The following is a 19,503-nucleotide window of genomic DNA, read 5'->3' as shown; positions in this document are numbered from 1 at the left end:
AGTTAAGAGCCCATACTGCTCTTCCAGAGGAGTTAGGTTCCTGACACCCACACGGGCATCGCACAGCTTCCTACAAGTCCAGTTCCCAGGGCTCTGACATCCTCTCCTAGCTCTTGTGGGCCTGCACGCATGCAGCGTAGAGCCACACAGACACACACACATAGACAGAAGATAATTAAAAAATGGAATATTGTCTAATGCTAATTCAGCGTGACTTTCGCTGGAGATGCTCATACGCATACCTGGGTGTGCCTTTCTTTCTGAATGCCTCTTTTTTTCCTAAGCCTCATGCTTAAAGCCTAAATAATAAATGTTAAAATATCGTATTATTTATTCATTTATTCGTTTGTTCGAGACAGGGTCTCTCTGCCAGCAGTTTTGTTCATTGGTTGGTTGGTTTGGTTTGGTCTTTGGAGGTTCTCAGTCTGTGCCAAGTGGGCCTTAAGCTCTAGGCAATTCTTGCCTCTGCCTTTTATTGTTGTTGCTATTGTTTTTGAGATAGAGTCTGTTGTCTATGTAGCCCTGGCTGTCCTGGAACTCACTATGTAGACCAGGCTGACCTCATAGAGATCTCCCTGCCTTTCCCTTCCAGGAGTGGCACGAAAGGTGCCTCTATAGCTGGCCGGCTATATTAAAATATTTTTAATTTATTTATTTTTATTTCATGTGCATTGGTGTTTTGTGTCTATGAGGGAGTCAGATGCCCTAAAACTGGAGTTACAAACAGTTGTGAACTGTCGGGAGTTGAACCCTTTTCTTCTGGAAGAGTAACCAGTGTTTTGTTTTGTTTTTTTAAGATTTTTATTTATTTTTTAATTTAAGCACTAGTGCTCAATCTGCATATATGCCTGCATGCCAGAGGATCCCATTACAGATGGTTGTGAGCCACCATGTGGTTGGTGGGAATCAAACTCAGAACCGCAGGAAGAACAGACAGTGCTCTTAACCACAGAGCCATCTCTCCAGCCCCTTAAAATATCTTTAAAAAAATCTCCATCTATGAGCTGGGTGTCCTGATGAATACCTTTAATCTTAGTACTCTGGAGGCACAGGCAGGGGTATTTATCTGTGGTTCAACAAGGCAACCTGGTCTATCTAGCGAGTTCCAGGCTAACCAGGTCTCTACCACAAGGTGAGACCCTGACGTTGTTGTTGTTGTTGTTGTTGTTGTTGTTGTTGTTATTGTTATCTGTTTGCTTGTTTTCGTCGCTGACTCCTTCATGCTGCCTCATCTTGAAATCCTTTTTCACATCAAACCCACAGATCCCTGTTTAGCCTGAGTTGAGGTCTCTGAAAGAGTAAGGCTATCAAACCTTTGTTTGTTTTTCGAGACAGGGTTTCTCTGTATAGCCCTGGCTGTCCTGGAACTCACTCTGTAGACCAGGCTGGCCTCAAACTCAGAAATCCACCTGCCTCTGCCTCCCAAGTGCTGGGATTAAAGGCATGTGCCACCACCGCCCGGCTAAGAGTATTAAATCTTAGGCCACAGAGGGTGGCCCTGTGGCCCTCTCAGTTCACTCACCAATGATGTAACCTAGCCAGTAGTTACATAGTTAGATCCTTTGATAATTTTAAACTTTTTTTTACCTTCCTTTATTCATTCAAACTGTAGGGGAGGGCTGTGTGTGTAAACTACTGTAACCCTGTAGTTACACACACAGTTCTTACCAGTTCTTCTTCTGAATTGTTTTCCACAATTTTTGTTCCCATGGGTATAATAAACAATACACGTTGCCACCGACAAGACACAAGACTTTCTTCCGTCTTCTCCACTTCCGCCAGCAACCACTATCTCCTGCCTCGATACAGTCATTCTGTCTGCAGTGAGGCAATAGCTCCTGGTTTTGATTTCCCTTCGCCCATTTTTCAATTGGGCTGTTTGTCTTTCAATTCCTGAGTTATAAGACCTGGAGTAGATACTGAGCTCAGGGCTGATTGGAGGTGTTTACTAGGAGCCAAAGTCTTATTTGTGGAGTCCCTGAAGTTTGGCCCTTGGGCACAGATACTGCCCTGCTAGCCTCTTTTCTGCCCTGCCCAACGGATCCACCTCAAAAACAAGCCAATGCTTCCTGCCCATCCCCCACCACCGAGTCCAGAGTCTCAGAGCAAATCCTTTCTCCAGGACTTATTCAAGGTCTCCGGGGAGGACTAGCACCGGCTCTAAGTACACATCATTCCTCTGTGTGTGTGCCCTGCCCTGGTGGTTTCTATTTTTACAGACAGATACGTGGCTGTCCATCTCTTTACAGTGTAAAGACATGAGTCACGGGAATATAGTTTTCTCCTTTTTACAAGGGTAGAAACTGAGGTTGGAGAAGTCATCGGACGTTTTCCTCAGCCTCAGGAATCATAGCCCACGGTGTCCAACTACAGTACAGCCAGCCAATCGGAGCAGCTTAGCCCGCCTCTAAATTCGTATTACCTCCAGCACAGCATTAGGATGATGGCTTTCTATCAGTGATTCTTTTCCTTTTCTTCCTTCTTATTTTTTTTTAAAATGAGAGAAAGAGTTTATTTTGGCTTACAACTCCGGCTGGGGGTGGGGGGAGAGAGAGACAGAGAGAGAGAGACAGAGAGAGAGTCCATAACAGCAGAGGCAGCTTGTCATAACAGCAGAGGTGACAATAAGGGGCAGGATCAGGAAACAGGTCACATCTGCAAGGTTTGGTTGGTTGGTTTTAGTTTTGGCCAAACAGGGTTTGAAATCCACCTGCCCCTGCCCCCCAAGTGCTGAGATTAAAGGTATGTGCTTGGCTTGTTTTGTTTAAGAAAGGGTCTCACTATGTAGTCACAGCTGGCCTGGAACTTTTTATGTAGACCAGGCTGGCCTGGAGCTTTCTATATAGACCAGGCTGGCCATGAATTCACAAATATCTCTTACTTCTATCACCCAATGACTATAATTAAATTAGGTTAATACCACCACTCCAGCTTTCCCCCAACCCATTTTGTTTGTAGTAGGTGTGAGTGTGCATGTGTGTGTGTGTGCCTGTGTGTCTGTGTGTGTCTGTGTCTGTGTGTGCTGTGTATACACACACATTTGGAAATACAAGGAAGTCAGAGACACCCTGGGTGCCTTCCTCAATCATCTCCCCATGTTACTGTTGAGGCAAGATCCCCCAGGAAGTCTGGAACTCATCTATTTGGCCATCCAGCCCCAAGGACCCTCCTGTCTCTGCCTCCTGGGGCCCAGGACTACAAGTGGGAACTGGTGTATTGTTTAATTTTTTTTATTTGTTTTTCTGAACAGGGTTTTCTCTGTGTAACCCTGAATGTCTTGGACTGCGATTTGTAGATGAGGCTGGCCTCAAACTCTGGGATCCACCTGCCTCTGCCTCCCAAGTGCTGAGATCAAAGGCTTCTGACATCACCTCGGGTTTTGTTTTGTATTATTGTATTTTTAGTGTGGGTTTCAGGGGACAGGACCCAGGCCCTTGTGTGTGGCAAGCACTTTCCAGACAGAGCCATATTCCCATCCCCCAACTCTGCTTCCCCCATCCATGGCAACCCCACAGCAGCCCTCCATGAAAGACTTGCCCCCTTTCATTTATTAAGTATCCTGGGCTTAAACTCCCTCCAGAAGAGCCCTGACCCAGCACCAGCTGGGATTTGTGGCCTGGCACTCCCAGCCCTGCCCATCAGTTCCAGCCCAAGACCTTTGCACTAAGAAGAAACAGAGCCCTGGTTTCCATGTGCTTCTGGGACTGTTTATCGGAATCTTCTGTCACCTCACGGTTTGAGCTCTGAAGGAAGAGGGTGGAGTGTGAGTGTGTTTATTCAGTGTGTGTGTGTGTGAGAGAGAAGAGAGAGAGAGAGAGAGAGAGAGAGAGAGAGAGAGAGAGAGAGAGAGAATAAGTATACTGTAGCAAACACGTGGAGGTCAGAGAACAATTTTGGAGAATGAGCATTTTTTTCATCTTTGAAGTAATAGGGACCAAACTCCCGTCGCCAAGTTTGCCGTCAAGGGCTTTTATCCTCTGGACCATCTGCCTCCTGCAAACACTTCATCTAACTGGTTGGATCTCGGGTTTCCAGCTAATTGCAAAGTCCCAGAGGGGCCCTCACAATGCAACCTCATCCCAGGACGCCCGAGCCCTGGCAGGACAGGTTGCTTGCGGAAACAAGAGAAAGTGCTAAGTCAATTACCTCTCTGAGTACCCAGCCCTGTTCTAGGCATCGGGAGTGCCTCGTAATAAAACAGGCAAAAATGCTTGTGTCCGCCTTGGAACATTCTGAATGTCCCGGTGGTGGTAACAGACCGGAGCAGAGACAAAGAAACAAATAAGGGAAACCAAGCGTGGCCTCGCTCACAAAGAAGCTCGCCACTAAATGTAGGGGAGGCAAAACAATCTTGAGTTTAAGGCCGCCCTGTGGGGGATGGGGAGGAGAGAGCGGGAGAGAAAAAGGAAGGCAGGGAGAGGAGGAGGAGGAGGAGGAAGAGAGAAAAAGAAAGGAAAGCCAGAGGCCACTTCAGATGATGTCAAATATGAAAGAAAACAAAGGTATCAAAGAGGACGGGTCTCCCAGCACATGAGTGGCAGAGGCAGGTGGATCTGTGAGTTCGAGGCCAGCCTGGTCTACAGTACAAGTTCCAGGACAGGCAGGGCTACAACAGAGAAACCCCGTCTGGGGGGTGGGGGGCAGGGGGCGGGAGGGGGAGCGGAAAAGAGAACGAGGAATTGTGGGTAATAAGCTGGACCGGTTCTGTTGCTGTCCTGTGTTTCTGTTTAGGTACAGGGTTCCAAACCACTCCACATCAGCAGGGGAGGATCTCTCGTGCTCACTGACCCGCCATCCCTCAGGGTTGATTCAGTGCGGGAGACCCACAGAGCTTCAAACCCCCCAGCCTCCGAAACTACAAAAAAAAAAAAACCTTGGGGGCGGGGCCAGTTAGCCACGTGGGCTGCAGCAGGAGGGTCTCGAGAGGAAAGGACCCTCCCCCAAGCACCTCGAAGGGGATGGATAAGAACTAAATCAAAAGAGCTAGACCCTAGTTGTGTTGAGGGGATGAGGCGAAGGGAGGAGACGGAGCATGCGCCACCCCAAGGTGTGCGGCAGGGGAATCAGTGTCCAGAGGCAAAAGGGATTGGTGTTTGGGGGCTTTTTTTTTTTTTTTTTTTGGTGTTAGTTTGTGGTTTGTTGGAGCCAGGCTTACGTAGCCCATCTGGCTTTGAAGTCTCCGTGTAGCCAAGATGGTCGGGAACGCCTGCGTGCCTCCACTTTCCCAAGCGCTGGGGTTACAGACCAGGGCTTTTGCACGTGAGTTGTGTTTTCTTTAGAGACAAGGTTTCGCAGTATAAACCCACTCTGGCCTTGAACTCACTACTGTCTGCCGGCCCCAGCCTCAGGCACGAGCCGACACACCTGGCTAGACTTCTTTTCGCGTGTGTATCAAATCTCTGTCCCACTTTTCACTCCCCCTGGCGCTCACTCTGCCCCGCCCTTCCGCCCCGCCAAGGACAGAAAACCAGGCTCCATCAAGAGACCCTCAGTGGGGAAAAGCAGCTTCTAGGCGGGCCAGCAATTGGGCTTGCCACCAGCCCAGCTCACATGGTGGGGCTGGACAAGAATTTGAATCCAACACCTGTCGCCCGGGGTGCAGGGTGGGCTCTGCAGGCGGGCGTCCCTGGCTTCCGAGTTCTGTATACCTGAATATAGACAACAGCGCCAGCCGGCCTCGGGCTGCACTCGGAGGAGGCCGGCGTCCTAGTCTCAAAGCGGGAGGAACTCGGAGCAGGTGCTAGAATTCCATCCACCTACGGCGACAAACAGCCTCAGCCACGCCCCCACCTGGCTCCCTCCCAGTCCGGGTCGTTCAGAGGAATTGGCCGCGCCTCCATCCTACGCCTCCTCCCGCGCTAACGAGGACGGAGGTAGGGGGCGGGGTGGGGGGGGGGGGAAACGAGAAAGTTAAACAGTTTACAATTGGTGATTTGCACTTCAAATCCCTGAAGCGCCCCTCCCACTCCGTATAGCTTCCAGAGAATTCGTTAAGTTTAAGGAGCTAGGGGAGGTCGGGAAGGGAGGGAGCTCAGAGGACCCCGCTCTCCATCGATACCCCCTACACACACACACACACACACACACACACACTTCAGCATTGAGGTTCGAGCTAAATCCTTTCTCCCATGGTGAAGGGGGTTGGGGAGGACGGACCGGACTGGACGGGGCACACGTCACTGTCCCCTGGGCCACGAGAGCGAGCTCCACCCTCCTCCTCTGGGCACCAAGCTAAGTCCAACCCACCCCATCCCAGAGCCAACCCAGTCTCAGAAGCCAGTCTCCAAAGCCACAGGCAGGTGCAGAGGGACAGGCAGTCTCCGTGCGAGCCCCGGGAGAGGAGCCGTTAGCGCGATCCGTCCTTAGCCATCCACTCGTCGTCCCCGGCGACAGAGATCCGTCCAATTTCGAAGGGCACCAGCGGCCTCGATCCCTGGTCTCCCAGTCCTCGGAGCTGCCCGGCCGAGCCGGTTCAAGTCCAGCAGCCATGTCCATGGGCCTGGAGATCACCGGCACGTCGCTGGCCGTGCTGGGCTGGCTGTGCACCATCGTGTGCTGCGCCCTTCCCATGTGGCGCGTTTCGGCCTTCATAGGCAGCAGCATCATCACGGCGCAGGTCACCTGGGAGGGCCTGTGGATGAACTGCGTGGTGCAGAGCACCGGCCAGATGCAGTGTAAGATGTACGACTCACTGCTGGCCCTGCCGCAGGACCTGCAGGCCGCCCGAGCCCTCATCGTGGTGTCCATACTTCTGGCCGCCTTCGGGCTCCTCGTGGCGCTCGTGGGCGCCCAGTGTACCAACTGCGTGCAAGACGAGACGGCCAAGGCCAAGATCACCATCGTGGCGGGAGTGCTTTTCCTGTTGGCGGCTCTGCTCACCCTAGTGCCGGTGTCCTGGTCGGCCAACACCATCATCAGGGATTTCTATAATCCGCTGGTGCCCGAGTCTCAGAAGCGGGAGATGGGAGCTGGGTTGTACGTGGGCTGGGCTGCCGCCGCGCTGCAGTTGCTAGGGGGCGCCTTGCTGTGTTGCTCCTGCCCACCGCGCGAGAAGTACGCACCCACCAAGATCCTCTATTCTGCGCCGCGATCCACCGGCCCTGGTACCGGTACCGGCACCGCCTACGACCGCAAGGACTACGTCTGAGGGGCCAGGTGCACGCAGATCGTACCATCGCCACTAACCAGCAGTCGATGTACACCCCCCCCAACCCCGTCCAGGGTGCAGCCTCGCGTCATAGACCACCTCACCCTCCAGATGGTGACAGACGCCACACGGTCTGCTTGCTAGGCTGGAAGAGAACAGACAGACTGGCGTCCTCGCTTCTCCGGCGGCCACCTGACTTACCGGGCCTAAAGAACTGTCCAAGCCGAATGGACAAAGAAACCTCGCCCTTTCCCAGTACAGGGCTGGGGTGGCCACCGCAGCTACTTGCCAGCCCCGCAGCCGGAAGGCTCACAGAGGGCAGAGACAGACAACCATAAAACGGGCTGTTTCATATTTTTCAATAAAAGCCTTTTCGGTTTTTTTTTTTTTCAATCGCTGGAGCCTCCTTATCCTGACCGCCGCACAGGTCATCACCTCCCCTACGGGGCACCTGCTGAGGAGAGTTCCTCGAATAACTCTCAGCAGCGAGCTTTAAACAGCGAACAGGTTCAGTAAGGAGAAAGTGGGGGGTAACACATGAGTTTGGTGCTCTCTAGGTGGGTAACACTTGGGAGGTATTCCAGGACTGATCTCAACAGACTATGGGCAAGGTCTAGCTAGCAATCCAGCCAGAGGGCTTCCGAGGAACGAGGAACTCCTGGAGAGGGACAAAGGATGGTCTACTCGCTTTGTGCTCAGATCCACACAGCCTCGCTCTGGGCATTTGGGGTGGCTGATGTGTAGGTTAAAGAGGTGCGTTCTCTCCTGGGATTTCATATTTGGAGACGTCGAACAAAAAGACCTTTTGTTCTGATCAAATGTCTCACCTAAAGGACCGACGGCTAAGCGGTGGGGGTGTGGCTCAGTGGTAGAACATTTGTGTAGCATGCACCGGGGCTCGGGTTCCGTTCCCAGCACTGGGAGTTGGTGGGGGAGGGGGGCAGGACAGCTAAAAGGGACATTTGACAAAGTCTTCTGACCTGGAGGTGGAGAGATGAGGGGAAAGGCTATCCTACCTTCTTCCCAGTGCCCTCAAGGGAGGGAGGGACCTAGCTTTAAACAATATTGAGACGAGGCATCTCTTGGAACAAGGTATAGGGAACTGAGGCTGGGCTCTTGGAGAGGAATCAGGTTCCTAACTTCCTAGGCTCTAAAAGGGTGACAGCGTCTGGAAAGTGTAGACGGAAATGGAGAAGTTCAAGGTTAGCCTCTCTGACACTTAGCAGTTTCTTGCCTTTTTACCCCTTCGAGACAGGGTTTCTGTGTAGCCCTGGCTGTCCTGGAACTCGCTCTGTAGACCAGGCTGGCCTTGTACTCACAGAGATCCTCCTGCTTCTGCCTCCCGAGTGCTGGGGTTAAAGGTGTGACCCCCTGGCCAACTTCAGTTCCTTTATTTTCCTTTTCTTTTCTTTTCTTTTCTTTTCTCTCTTTCTTTTTCTTTTGTTTGTTTGGAGACAGGGTCTCTTTACACAGCCCTGGCTATCCTGGAACTCATGTAGACCAGACTGACCACCAGGCCTGGTTAACATATCAATTTCAAAGCTAGCCTGGGCTACATGACTTGTCTCAAAAAAGGGGTGGGGAGGTGGGGGAGGCTTGTTGGAGCATGGCTTTAATCTCAGCACTGTGGAGGTAAGAAGATCTCTGCGAGTTGGAGACCGGTCTAGTCTATGTGGTGAGTTCCAGGTTAGCCAGGGCTGCATAAGGAGACTTTTTGTCTCAAACAAAAAGCAGGGGGTGGGGGAGTGAAATAAATGAGGAAGACGTTCAACGATGATAGCAGGACCCCAACTTTCTGAGGCAGAACTGACAGGGTTAAGGAAGCCTGATTTTTAGGACTCCAGAACCATTAGGGTGTCAGAGTTTGGGAGAAAGAAGAAACTAAAAAAGCTTTACCTTTCCCTGGCCTGTGGTAGTTCTTGCCTTGATCCCCAGCGGGGGCAGAGGCAGGGGCAGGCAGATCTGCCTCTGGTCTACACAGAGAGACCAGCCTCAGGTCTACAGAGAGAATTCCAGGACAGCCAGGACTCCACAGAGAAACCCTGTCTTGAAATGCACCATGAGATAAAGTAAAACAGCCTAAACTTTCTGCCTTAGGTTACTGGTTCTGGGGAGGCTGAAGAGTTTCACTTTTGAGTGTAGGAGTTGGTCAGTCTAGGAGTGTCCCGTGAAAGTTGACCCAGGAACCAGGAAAGAGACCTCGTAAACCAGGAGTTGTTAACATACAGATGGCGGCTGAAACCAGGGCGACAATGAACTCATCTGAGAAACCAAAAGAAGAAAGAGTTTCAAGGACGTGGGGATGGACAAGGGTGTTTGAACACGGAAAGGACTCGGAAGAGGGAGGCCGGGAAGGAGGCTTGGGTTGGGGAAGCAGGCTGACTATGAGCAGCCTTGGCAAGAATGCTGGGGGTGTGGGGAGGGAAGAGTGAACAGGTGGCAAGCCTGTTCAAGATGGGCACTTAGACAACGGGTGTGAGTGTCGCCTACACCAGGACTCCTGGGGAGGACGGAGCAGGAGGCGACTGGGAGGGAAAGAGGGTCACATAGATATTTGACCAAACGAAGTTGCTGTTGGGTTTGGTTGGAGACAAGGTCCCGGTCTGTAGCCCCGGGCTAGCCTGATGTTCATCTTACCTCAACAGTTGGTATTAGAGGCAGGTTCCAATGTGCCCGGTGCCAGAAGATTGCTTAAAGTTTTTCTTCTTCCCTGAGAAATGCCAGCGTGCTGTCATCAGGATGACCTAAGGAAGAGGAAACGGGTTGCTATGAATAGTGAGTGCCATCGTACTTAGTTCATTCCTGACATCCTAGGAGAGGGGCGTGGATCCCAGCAGCTCCCCTAGGAAACCAGTCTTCTGTTATCCGGGAGCCGACACACCAGGAAGAGAAAGTGTCTGATGAGTGTTGGCGAAAAGAGAATTGGGGCCAAGTGTGTGCCGGGACTGTAATCTCAGCTCATAGGAGGGTGAGCAGGAGAGTCGTGAGTTCAAAGCCAGCCTAGACCACACAGTGTGTTTGAGGACAACCTAGGTAGGCCACACAAAGCCCTGTCTCAAAAGAATAAACAGATGTTGTCTTAGTGAAGGGTAGGATCTCTAGGGAGCAGTTTGGATATTTTTATTACTTAAATTTATTTTTTAATGTGTGTGTACATGTCTACAGAGATCCACCTCTCTCTCTAGTGCTGGGATCAAAGGCGTGTGCCTCCACTGCCCGGCAGTTCTGTCCTTTCTTTACAGGGTCTCTCAGGATTGAATTCAGGTCTTCAAGCTTACTGGGCACACACTTACCCCACTGGCTTGGGAGGGTCTCAGTCTGTAGCCCGGGGCTAGCCTGATGTTCATCTTCCCTCAACATCCGGTATTAGAGGCAGGTTCCAGTGTGCCTGGTGCCAGAAGATTCCAAGGCACTCCGTGAAATGCAGGATGGAGGGGCCTTAGACAATGAGAGGGCTTAGGTGGGGGAAGGGACAAGGAAGGTGGAGCTCATGCCTCCGGTCCTGACTAGAATTTGGGGCTGTGGGCAGAGAGCCAGCTCACAGTTGTCTGTATGCAGCTGTAGCACCCTCTGGCCCAGGGAACCAACTTGGGCCAAGACACAGTTGAGGCGTCTGTGACCTCACTAGCCCAGAGAGCCCGGAAGGTGGGCTCGGGGTTACTCACTGACAACCCAGCCTCCCGGTAAAGTCAGCCATGCTGATGTACACCAGTAATCGCTCTTACTCTGGAGGCTGAAGCAGGAGCATCTTGAGTGTGGGCCCAGTGTGAGCTACGAGTGAGTTTAAGGCCTGCCTGGGCAGCTTGGTGAGACCTTTTTAAAATAAGAAGAGCAGTGGGGTCTGGAGAGATGACTTTGTCAGCTAGAAGCACATATTGCTCTCTCTTACAGAAGACCCAAGTTCAGCGCCCTCCACCCATGTGAGGCAGTTCTCACAGACACCTGTCACTCACGCTGCAGGGGACCTGCTGTCCCTCATCTCCTTAGACACCCCCACATATATGCAATACCCCCTAACACAAAATAATAAAAGGACAATAGTGCCCATCGGTGGTGGCTCAGGCCTTTAATCCCAGTACTCCAGAAGCAGAGGCAGGCGGATCTCTGTGAGTTCAAGGCCAGCCTAGTCTACATTGTAAATTCCAGGATAGCCAAAGCTACACAGAGAAACCCTGGATCAAGAAACCAAAGCCAACAACAAAACCCAATAGCAGTGAGACAAATCCTTAATACGGAGAAGTGGAAGTATACAATTCTTTAAACTTCAAAATGAAAAAAGTAAAAAGAAAACTCTGGTAGTGGTGGCTCCTGTCTTTAATCCCAGCACAGGCAGAGGCAGGTGGATCTCTGATTTTGAGGCTAGCCTGGTCTACAGAGAGAGTTAGTGGAGCTCAGTGTAAGAGGGGTTGGGACTCAGTAGGAGAGTCCTTGCCTAGTGTGAGCAAGGCCTTACTCATACCAGTGAGTTCCTAATACCAGGCAATGTGTGTGTGTGTGTGTGTGTGTGAGAGAGAGAGAGAGAGAGAGAGAGAGAGAGAGAGCGCAGGGGCAGTACAGGAGGATCTTCACAACTTCAAGGCCACCCTGCTCTAATTAAAGAAAAAGTTAAAAAAAAAAGTACCTTTAATCCCAGCACACTAGAGACAGAGCTGGTAAATCTTAGTGAGTTCAAGGCCTGCCTGGGCTGCATAGTGAGACTTTGTCTCAAAACAAACAAATTAAAAACAAGAAGGACTAGAGAGCCTGCTCAGTGGTTAAGAGCACAGGCTGCTCTTCCAGAGGTCTTGAGAGTTCAATGCCCGGCAACCACATGGTGGCTCACAACCATCTGTGATGGGATCTGACGTCTGGTCTGAAGACAGCTACAGTGTACTTGTATACATAAAATAAATAAATAAATAAATCTAAAATAAATAAAATAAATAAAAACAACAAGAAAACGTTTGTCACGGTACCAGGCTCCATGCTGGGCATTGAGGGGATTAATGAATTTGCATTCTTATCATTAATATATTGGTACCTCCAGGCCCCTCAGCCAAGCAGGGGCTTAGAGATACAAAGAAGGCAGGTAGCCGCTTTGGGAGAGAAGTCTCCAGGTTCCTTTCGAACGCACAGTTTCAGAGTTCCTTCGAGGCCCTGCAGCCTCGGGCCTTTCTGCTCTTGTCACACCAGTTTGAGCTCTTCCTGCTGGCTGGACCCAAAGCCAAGCTCTTCATCAAACACAGTTGCAATGTTTACTGTGGCTCCCTCAAGGTCTTCACACAGTAGCTTTGCTTGTCCTCGCTCTGCCAGCGATCCAGGAAAGGTCACCCAAGCCAACAGGGTTGGGTTTTGCCAAGCTCATGAAGAACAAGCCAGGCTTGGGGCCCCTGGTGCCTGCTGAGGGACCTTCTGCAGGTCGGATCTGTAAGACAGGTGATAGTGTTCCTGTTGTAGGGGTTTCTGCCTTTCTTTCTTTGTTTGTTTTTGTCTTTTCTATCCCCATTAAAAAAAAACAAAAAAAGCCAGGCAGTGGCGGCACAGACCTTCAATCCCAGAATTCGGGAGGAATAGGCAGGAGGATCTCTGTGAGTTTGAGACCAGCCCGGTCTGCAGAGCAAGTTCCAGGACAGCTAGGGCTACATAGAGAAATCCTACCTCGGACAACAAAAACAAACAAAAACTGATTTTATAGAGGTGTTTTGCCTGCGTGTATGTGTGTGCACCACATGCATGCCTAGTGCACTCAGAGTCTAGAAGACTGGGTCCCGAGAAGTAGGGTTATAGGTGGTAAGCTACCATGTGGATGCTTAGGAACTGGACCCGGGTCCTCGTAAGAGCAGCCAAGTGCTCTTAACTGCTGAGACATCTCTCCAGCCCCCCCTTTATTCCAATTTAAAATCTATGTATATACATGTTGGAGGTATGTTACAGTATGTATAGACACCAGCCAAGGCCAGAAGAGGGTGCCACATCTCTTGGGGGTGCAGTTACAGGTGGTGAACTCAGGTCCTCGCCAAGAGCAGCTCACACTGTGAACTGCAGAGTTCTGCCCACAGCGTCACGTAGGAGTTTTATCTCAGCAAAGGTGATGCCGGAGGCCACGGAGCTTCGTGAAGTGATGAGAAAAGGTTTCCTGCTTCTGGACCTCAGTTTCCCCACAAATCCAACAAAGTAGTTAGACCAGATGGTCTCTTCTAATTTAACTCTTTTATCCTTTGTCAAGGATGAGTCCTGAACCTATTTATTTTCTTGTTTTAGAGTGCCAGCATCCACAATACAGCTTTGCACATGCAAGGAGGAGGTTAGGCAGGGGCTCTACCACTTAGCCACACCCCCAGCCACTAACTGGGGGATTCTAGACAGGAGCTCTACCTCTGAGCCACGCCCCCAGCCCCTCCCTGGGAGATTTTAGACAGGAGCTCTACCACTGAGCCACGCCCCCAGGCCCTCCCTGGGGGATTCTAGGCAGGGCTCTACCACTGAGCCACGCCCCCAACCATTCACTGAGGATTCTAGACAGGAGCTCTACTTTTGGACTACAGCCAGAGCCAAAATCATTTTTCTTTAATGATTTCCTCATGACTACCATGACTACCGTGGACCCAAGTCTTTAGACTGAATGCTGGCGAATTGAGGAAGTGACTTCCTGAAACCCAGAGAGCGGCCATGGCAAGTGTGTGACAATCAGAGGACAACTTATCAACAGAGGTCTCTCCTTCCATCATGTGGGTCCCTGGAATCAAACTCACTCTGGCTCGGCAGCAAGCACTGACACTATCAATTTGTCTGTCTGGCTATCTACCTATCTATCTATCTATCTATCTATCTATCTATCTATCTATCTATCTGTGTGTCTATATCTATCTATCTATCTATCTATCTATCTATCTATCTATCTGGATACCACCTGTATATCACCTATCTAGATATATCAATCTAGATATCATCTATGTGGATAGCATCTGGATATCTATTTTATGTACATGGGTAGTTCTGTCTACATGTGTGTTTGTGCACTACGTGAGTTCCTGGCGCCATTGGGGGTCAGAAGAAGGGATTAGATCCCCTTGGACTGGAGTTATATACAGATGGCTGTGAGCTGCTATATAGGTCCTGGGAAAGGAACTCAAGTCCTCTGGAAGAGCAGCCAGTGCTCCTATCTCTCTCTCCTGCCCCTCTACTGAGCCCTCTTAAAAAGCCCTCATGTTGGGTTGTTTGTTGTTGTTTTTTTGTTTTGTTTTGGGTTTTTTGGGGTGTTGGTTTTTTGTTTTGTTTTGTTTTTTCCAAGACAGGGTTTCTCTGTGTAGTCCTGGCTGTCCTGGAACTCACTCTGTAGACCAGGCTGGCCTCGAGCTCAGAAATCCAGGACAGCCAGGGCTACACAGAGAAGCCCTGTCTCAAAAAAAAAAAAAAAAAAAAAATCCAAAAAAAAAAAGTGCATTCTCTGCGTTGATAAAAATGTATATGTTTCAGAATTCTTTTTTAAAAAAGATGTATTCATTATTATATGTAAGTATATGTAAGTACAGCTATATGTAGCTGTCTTCAGGCACATCAAAGAGGGCATCAGGTATCATTACAGATGGTTGTGAGCCACCATGTGGTTGCTGGGATTTGAACTCAGGACTTTTGGAAGAGCAGTCAGTGCTCTTAACCACTGAACCATCTCTCCAGCTCCTCAGAATTCTTTTTCTCCATGCTGTCAAAGTCTATCTCCTCTCTACTGCATCCTTTAATCAAAATACAGTGCTCAGTGATCGGAAGTGTGGCTTATATAGAGCAGTTGCCTGGAATCCCCCAGTGAGGGGCTGGGGCCATAAATCAGTAATACAATGCCTTCCTAGTATTCTCCAGTGAAGAACTGAGTCCTGGGCCAGAGGCCACAGTCCTGGTATAGGCAGCATTAACCAAGCTCTGGATCCCGCCCCTTGTGCCACAGCAAAACGTCTGCCTAAAGCAGACCTAAGCAATGACAAAGCCGGTTGACCTGGACATGCCCACATGCCAAAGAGTGCGGGAAAATATCAAGGAGGCCACTCCTCTAGTTAAAGAGCTACGAGCAAGTTATACCTTCAGAGAGAGGAAGAAGTAGTCTTCTAGTCTTCCCCAGGGTTAAGCCCCCTAACTGGTTATTCAGTACACATATGGAACAATAAGCAGGTAGATGCCAACACTACACTTCAGCAGGTTGTATTTATATATTTACATGTGTGTTATTATATATACATATACATCAAAAATCATATATGTCATACACATATACTTAGACATCGTATACATATACATCAAAACTCATATATATCATGTACATGTATTTACACATCATATACATACATATACATCATATACATCAAAAATCGTATACATCATATACATATATATACACATATACATATACATCAAAACTCATGTACATCATGTACATGTATTTACACATCATATACATACATATACATCATATACATCAAAAATCATATACATCATGTTCATATATTTATACATCATATCTATACATATCCATACATATCATATACATCTGAAATTATATACATATACTTATATATCATATACATACATATAATGTACATAAAATCATATACATATATACATACATACACGCATATCTATATGGGGGTCATGAATTTGATTTGGGAGGAATTGCGGTTGAGGATGGGACATGAGGGGTTGAGGGAGGAAAGAAGGGAGGAAATGATATAAATACAGAACCCATATTTGAAATAATTTTTATAGTGTGTGTGTGTGTGTGTGTGTGTGTGCATGTTGAAGGACATATACATAACATGACACTCACACGCAGGTCAAGGGACAACTTAGGGAATTGATTTCATTCTTCTACTAAGTGGATTCCTGGGCTCGAACTCACGTCCTGAGGCTTAGCAGCCAGCACCTTTACCCATGGAGTCACCCCCTGGCCTTTATTTTATCTCTGAACACACAGATGCTTGTGCCTGCATGTGAGCACAGGGCTGCTTGTGCCTGCGTGTGAGCACAGGGCTGCCTGTGCCTGCGTGTGAGCACAGGGCTGCTTGTGCCTGCGTGTGAGCACAGGGCTGCTTGTGCCTGCATGTGAGCACAGGGCTGCTTGGGCCTGCGTGTGAACACATGGCTGCTTGGGCCTGCATGTGAACACAGGGCTGCTTGGGCCTGAGTGTGAACACATGGCTGCTTGGGCCTGCGTGTGAACACATGGCTGCTTGGGCCTGCATGTGAGCACAGGGCTGCTTGTGCCTGCGTGTGAGCACAGGGCTGCTTGTGCCTGCGTGTGAGCACAGGGCTGCTTGGGCCTGCGTGTGAGCACAGGGCTGCTTGGGCCTGCGTGTGAGCACAGGGCTGCTTGTGCCTGCGTGTGAGCACACGGCTGCTTGGGCCTGCGTGTGAGCACACGGCTGCTTGTGCCTGCGTGTGAGCCTGCACTCCATGCTTCCCTTCTCTTGTGGCTTTGGCTGCACACTCTGCTCTCACGGCAGTGCACTGCCTCTCCACGATGGCTGTCAGTCACTTTACCCGCTGAGCCATCTCCCCAACCCCAGGTTTGGATTTCTATGTTCCGTAAGAAACGAGGTCACGCCCCGGGTGCACACATCCCGAGCTCTGAAAGTCATGCCTGTGCACTGGAGATGTAGATCAGTGGGAGAGGACTTGCCTAGCCATGCGTGAGACCCCTGCAGCCATTGCCAGGATTACTAAATAATAAAATAAAGTTAAATATAGTAAAGGCCAGCATTAGTGGCATAAAAATATAACCCAGGTATTCGGGAGGCTAAGGCGGGAGGATTAGCAGCCGCTCAAAGGCCAACCTGGCCCACACAGAGTGAATTCAATGCCTATTTGGAGAACTTTGTGAGACCCAGTCTCAAGGTAAAACACTGAAGTTGGGTGGTAAATGCCTTTAATCCTAGCACTCCGAAGACAGAGGCAGGAGGCTCTCTGAGTCCCAGAGATCCTCTGAGGCCAGCCTGGTGTACATAGTAAGTTCCAGGATAGATAGAGAAACAACAACAACAATTACTACTACTACTACTACCACTACCACTACCACTACCACTACCACTACCACTACCACTACCACTACTACTACTACTACTACTACTACAAAAATAAAGTTGAAAACCAAGACCTGAGGTAACCATTCAGGAGTATAGCCAGCTGGTCCCCAGTTCCCCAGTTCAGCCATTAGAGTGTTTGCCCATCATGTCTGGAGACCCAGGTTCAATCCCCAGTCCTGCAAAACCAAATGAAATGAAATGAAAATGAAGGTTGTCCCCGTCCTTCGCAGGCACTCAGTAAATATTTGTCTAACGAATGACCGGTGGCTTGTTGACTTAGAAGATGCTAGCGAAGGGACAGTCACAAAAGGTGTGTGGTGACCTTTTCTGTAACCCTTCGTGAAGTGACCCTTGATGCTTCACTCTGCAGAGGCAGCTACAAACAGCGTGACTCCAGTCCTCGCTAGTGTGGACCTCGGATCCCACGAGGTCGAGGGAAACTAAGAAGCAAAATGGAGGTTTATGCCTGCCCTCCAGGAAGCCCTCCAGGAATCTCAGAGGTCTCTTGAGTCTGGTCTGTCTGTCTTTCCCCCAGGAAGCAGAGGCAGGAGGATTCCTGAAAGTATATTTATCATCTATCTACCTATCTATCTACCTATCTATTTACCTATCTATCTATCCATACATACATACACGTATGTATGTATGTATGTATGTATGTATGTATGTATGTATGTATGTATTATGTATATAGTGAGTCCCAGGCTAGCGCAAGACCCGGTCTCTAAAACCTAAAAACAAAAGAAGAACAACAAAATAACAGCTGGGCATGGCGGTGCAAGCCATAACCCCAGTATTTAGCATTTAGAAGGCAGAGCAGGAGGATCAGCAGTTTAAAGTCATCCTTGGCTGCACAGCGTAAGTTTGAGGCTAACCTGGGCTACATGAGATCCCATCTCAAAAAGCCAACAGCAGAGGGCTGGTGAGAGAGACGCCTCAGGGCTTAAGGACACTTGTCACACAAGCCTGACCACCCGAGTCCAACCCCTGGAACCTGTATAAATACACAAGGGAATCCACTCCACACACTTATCCTCTGTCGTCTGTGTGTATCATAGCACAAGTATCAACCCTGTTAAACATACACACACATGCATATGCACACATACAAACACACATGGAGGCAGGGGAGAATAACAAATAAAAATAACTTAAAAGAATTTTATAAACAGCTGGACTGTGGAGGCACACGCCTTTAATCCCAGCACTCGGGAGGCAGAGACAGGATGATCTCTGAGTTCGAAGCCAGCCTGGTCTACAGAGCTAGTTCCAGGTCAGCCAGGGCTATACAGAGAGACCCTGTCTGGAAAAACCAAAAGATAAAACAAACAAACAAAACCTTTCATAACAAATCAAAAAGGAGAAGTGGGGAGGAGACTGGTTTGGGAATGGCTAAGGGTTTGCAGAGTCTAACAAATCTCAGAGGTCCCTTGAGTCTTGTCTGTCTGTCTTGTCCCCAGAGGACTTCAGCTTTGGAAACACAAAGCCAATTTTCTGCTCGGAGAGCAGCCCCACGTGCCCCGAGGCCATGAGCAGAAACTACAGTTAAATGTGGAACGGAACAGAGCAGACCAACAGGAACATGTGCCGAGTTTGGGACAGATGGTGCTGATATCTGCCGAGAAATGACTCCAGGCGAGCAGAGAGAGGAGCAGTCAGCCATGGGGGAAATAAAAATGGCCGGAGCTAGAAGGAGTGGGTTGGAGGAGGAGGCGTGAAGGAGGAGGGAATAGCTCTAACAGCTTCTGTGTGTGAGAGTGTGAGTGTGTGTGACTGTGAGAGTGTGTGTGAGTGTGTGAGTGAGTGTGAGAGTGTGTGTGTGTGACTGTGAGAGTGTGTGTGTGTGTGTGAGAGAAAGTGTGTGTGAATGTGAGAGTGTGTGAGTGTGTGTGAGTGTGATTGTGAGAGTGTGTGTGTGTGAGTGTGAGAGTATGTGTGTGAGTGAGTGTGTGAGAGTGAGTGTGTGAGTGTGTGAGTGTGAGTGTGTGTGAGTTTGTGTGTGACTGTGAGAGTGTGTGTGAGCGTGTATGTGACTGTGTGTGTGAGAAAGTGTGTGTGAGTGTGTGAGTGTGAGTGTGTGAGTGTGTGAGTGTGTGACTGTGAGGGTGTGTGTGTGAGCATGTGTGTTACTGTGTGTGACAGAGAAAGTGTGTGTGAATGTGGGAGTGTGGGAGTGTGTATGTGTGTGTGTGTGTGTGTGGATGTGTGGATGTTGTACATGGAAGTCAGAGGTCAATGCCAGATAGCTTCCTCAATTCTTAGTTTTAGTTCTCTCTCTCTCTCTCTCTCTGTCTTGTGTCTCTGTGT

The 19,503-nt window shown here is 49.4% G+C and overlaps 1 protein-coding gene across 1 annotated transcript; it reads left to right on the top strand.

The window, feature by feature from the left end:
• Positions 1 to 6,268: 6,268 nt before the first annotated feature.
• Cldn3 (claudin 3) lies at positions 6,269 to 7,509 on the top strand. Its single transcript, XM_052168040.1, has one exon. The coding sequence runs from the start codon at positions 6,488 to 6,490 to the stop codon at positions 7,145 to 7,147; it is 660 nt and encodes a 219-aa protein (XP_052024000.1). The 5' UTR covers positions 6,269 to 6,487; the 3' UTR covers positions 7,148 to 7,509.
• Positions 7,510 to 19,503: the final 11,994 nt, after the last annotated feature.

Source organism: Apodemus sylvaticus, chromosome 22, assembly GCF_947179515.1.
Source record: "Apodemus sylvaticus chromosome 22, mApoSyl1.1, whole genome shotgun sequence".
In the NCBI taxonomy this organism is placed as follows: domain Eukaryota; kingdom Metazoa; phylum Chordata; class Mammalia; order Rodentia; family Muridae; genus Apodemus; species Apodemus sylvaticus.
This window is presented reverse-complemented; position numbering and strand designations above follow the sequence as displayed.

Bases quoted from the DNA above. Each gene is read 5' to 3' on its own strand.
- Cldn3 (XM_052168040.1), top strand. From the start codon at position 6,488: ATGTCCATGGGCCTGGAGATCACCGGCACGTCGCTGGCCGTGCTGGGC.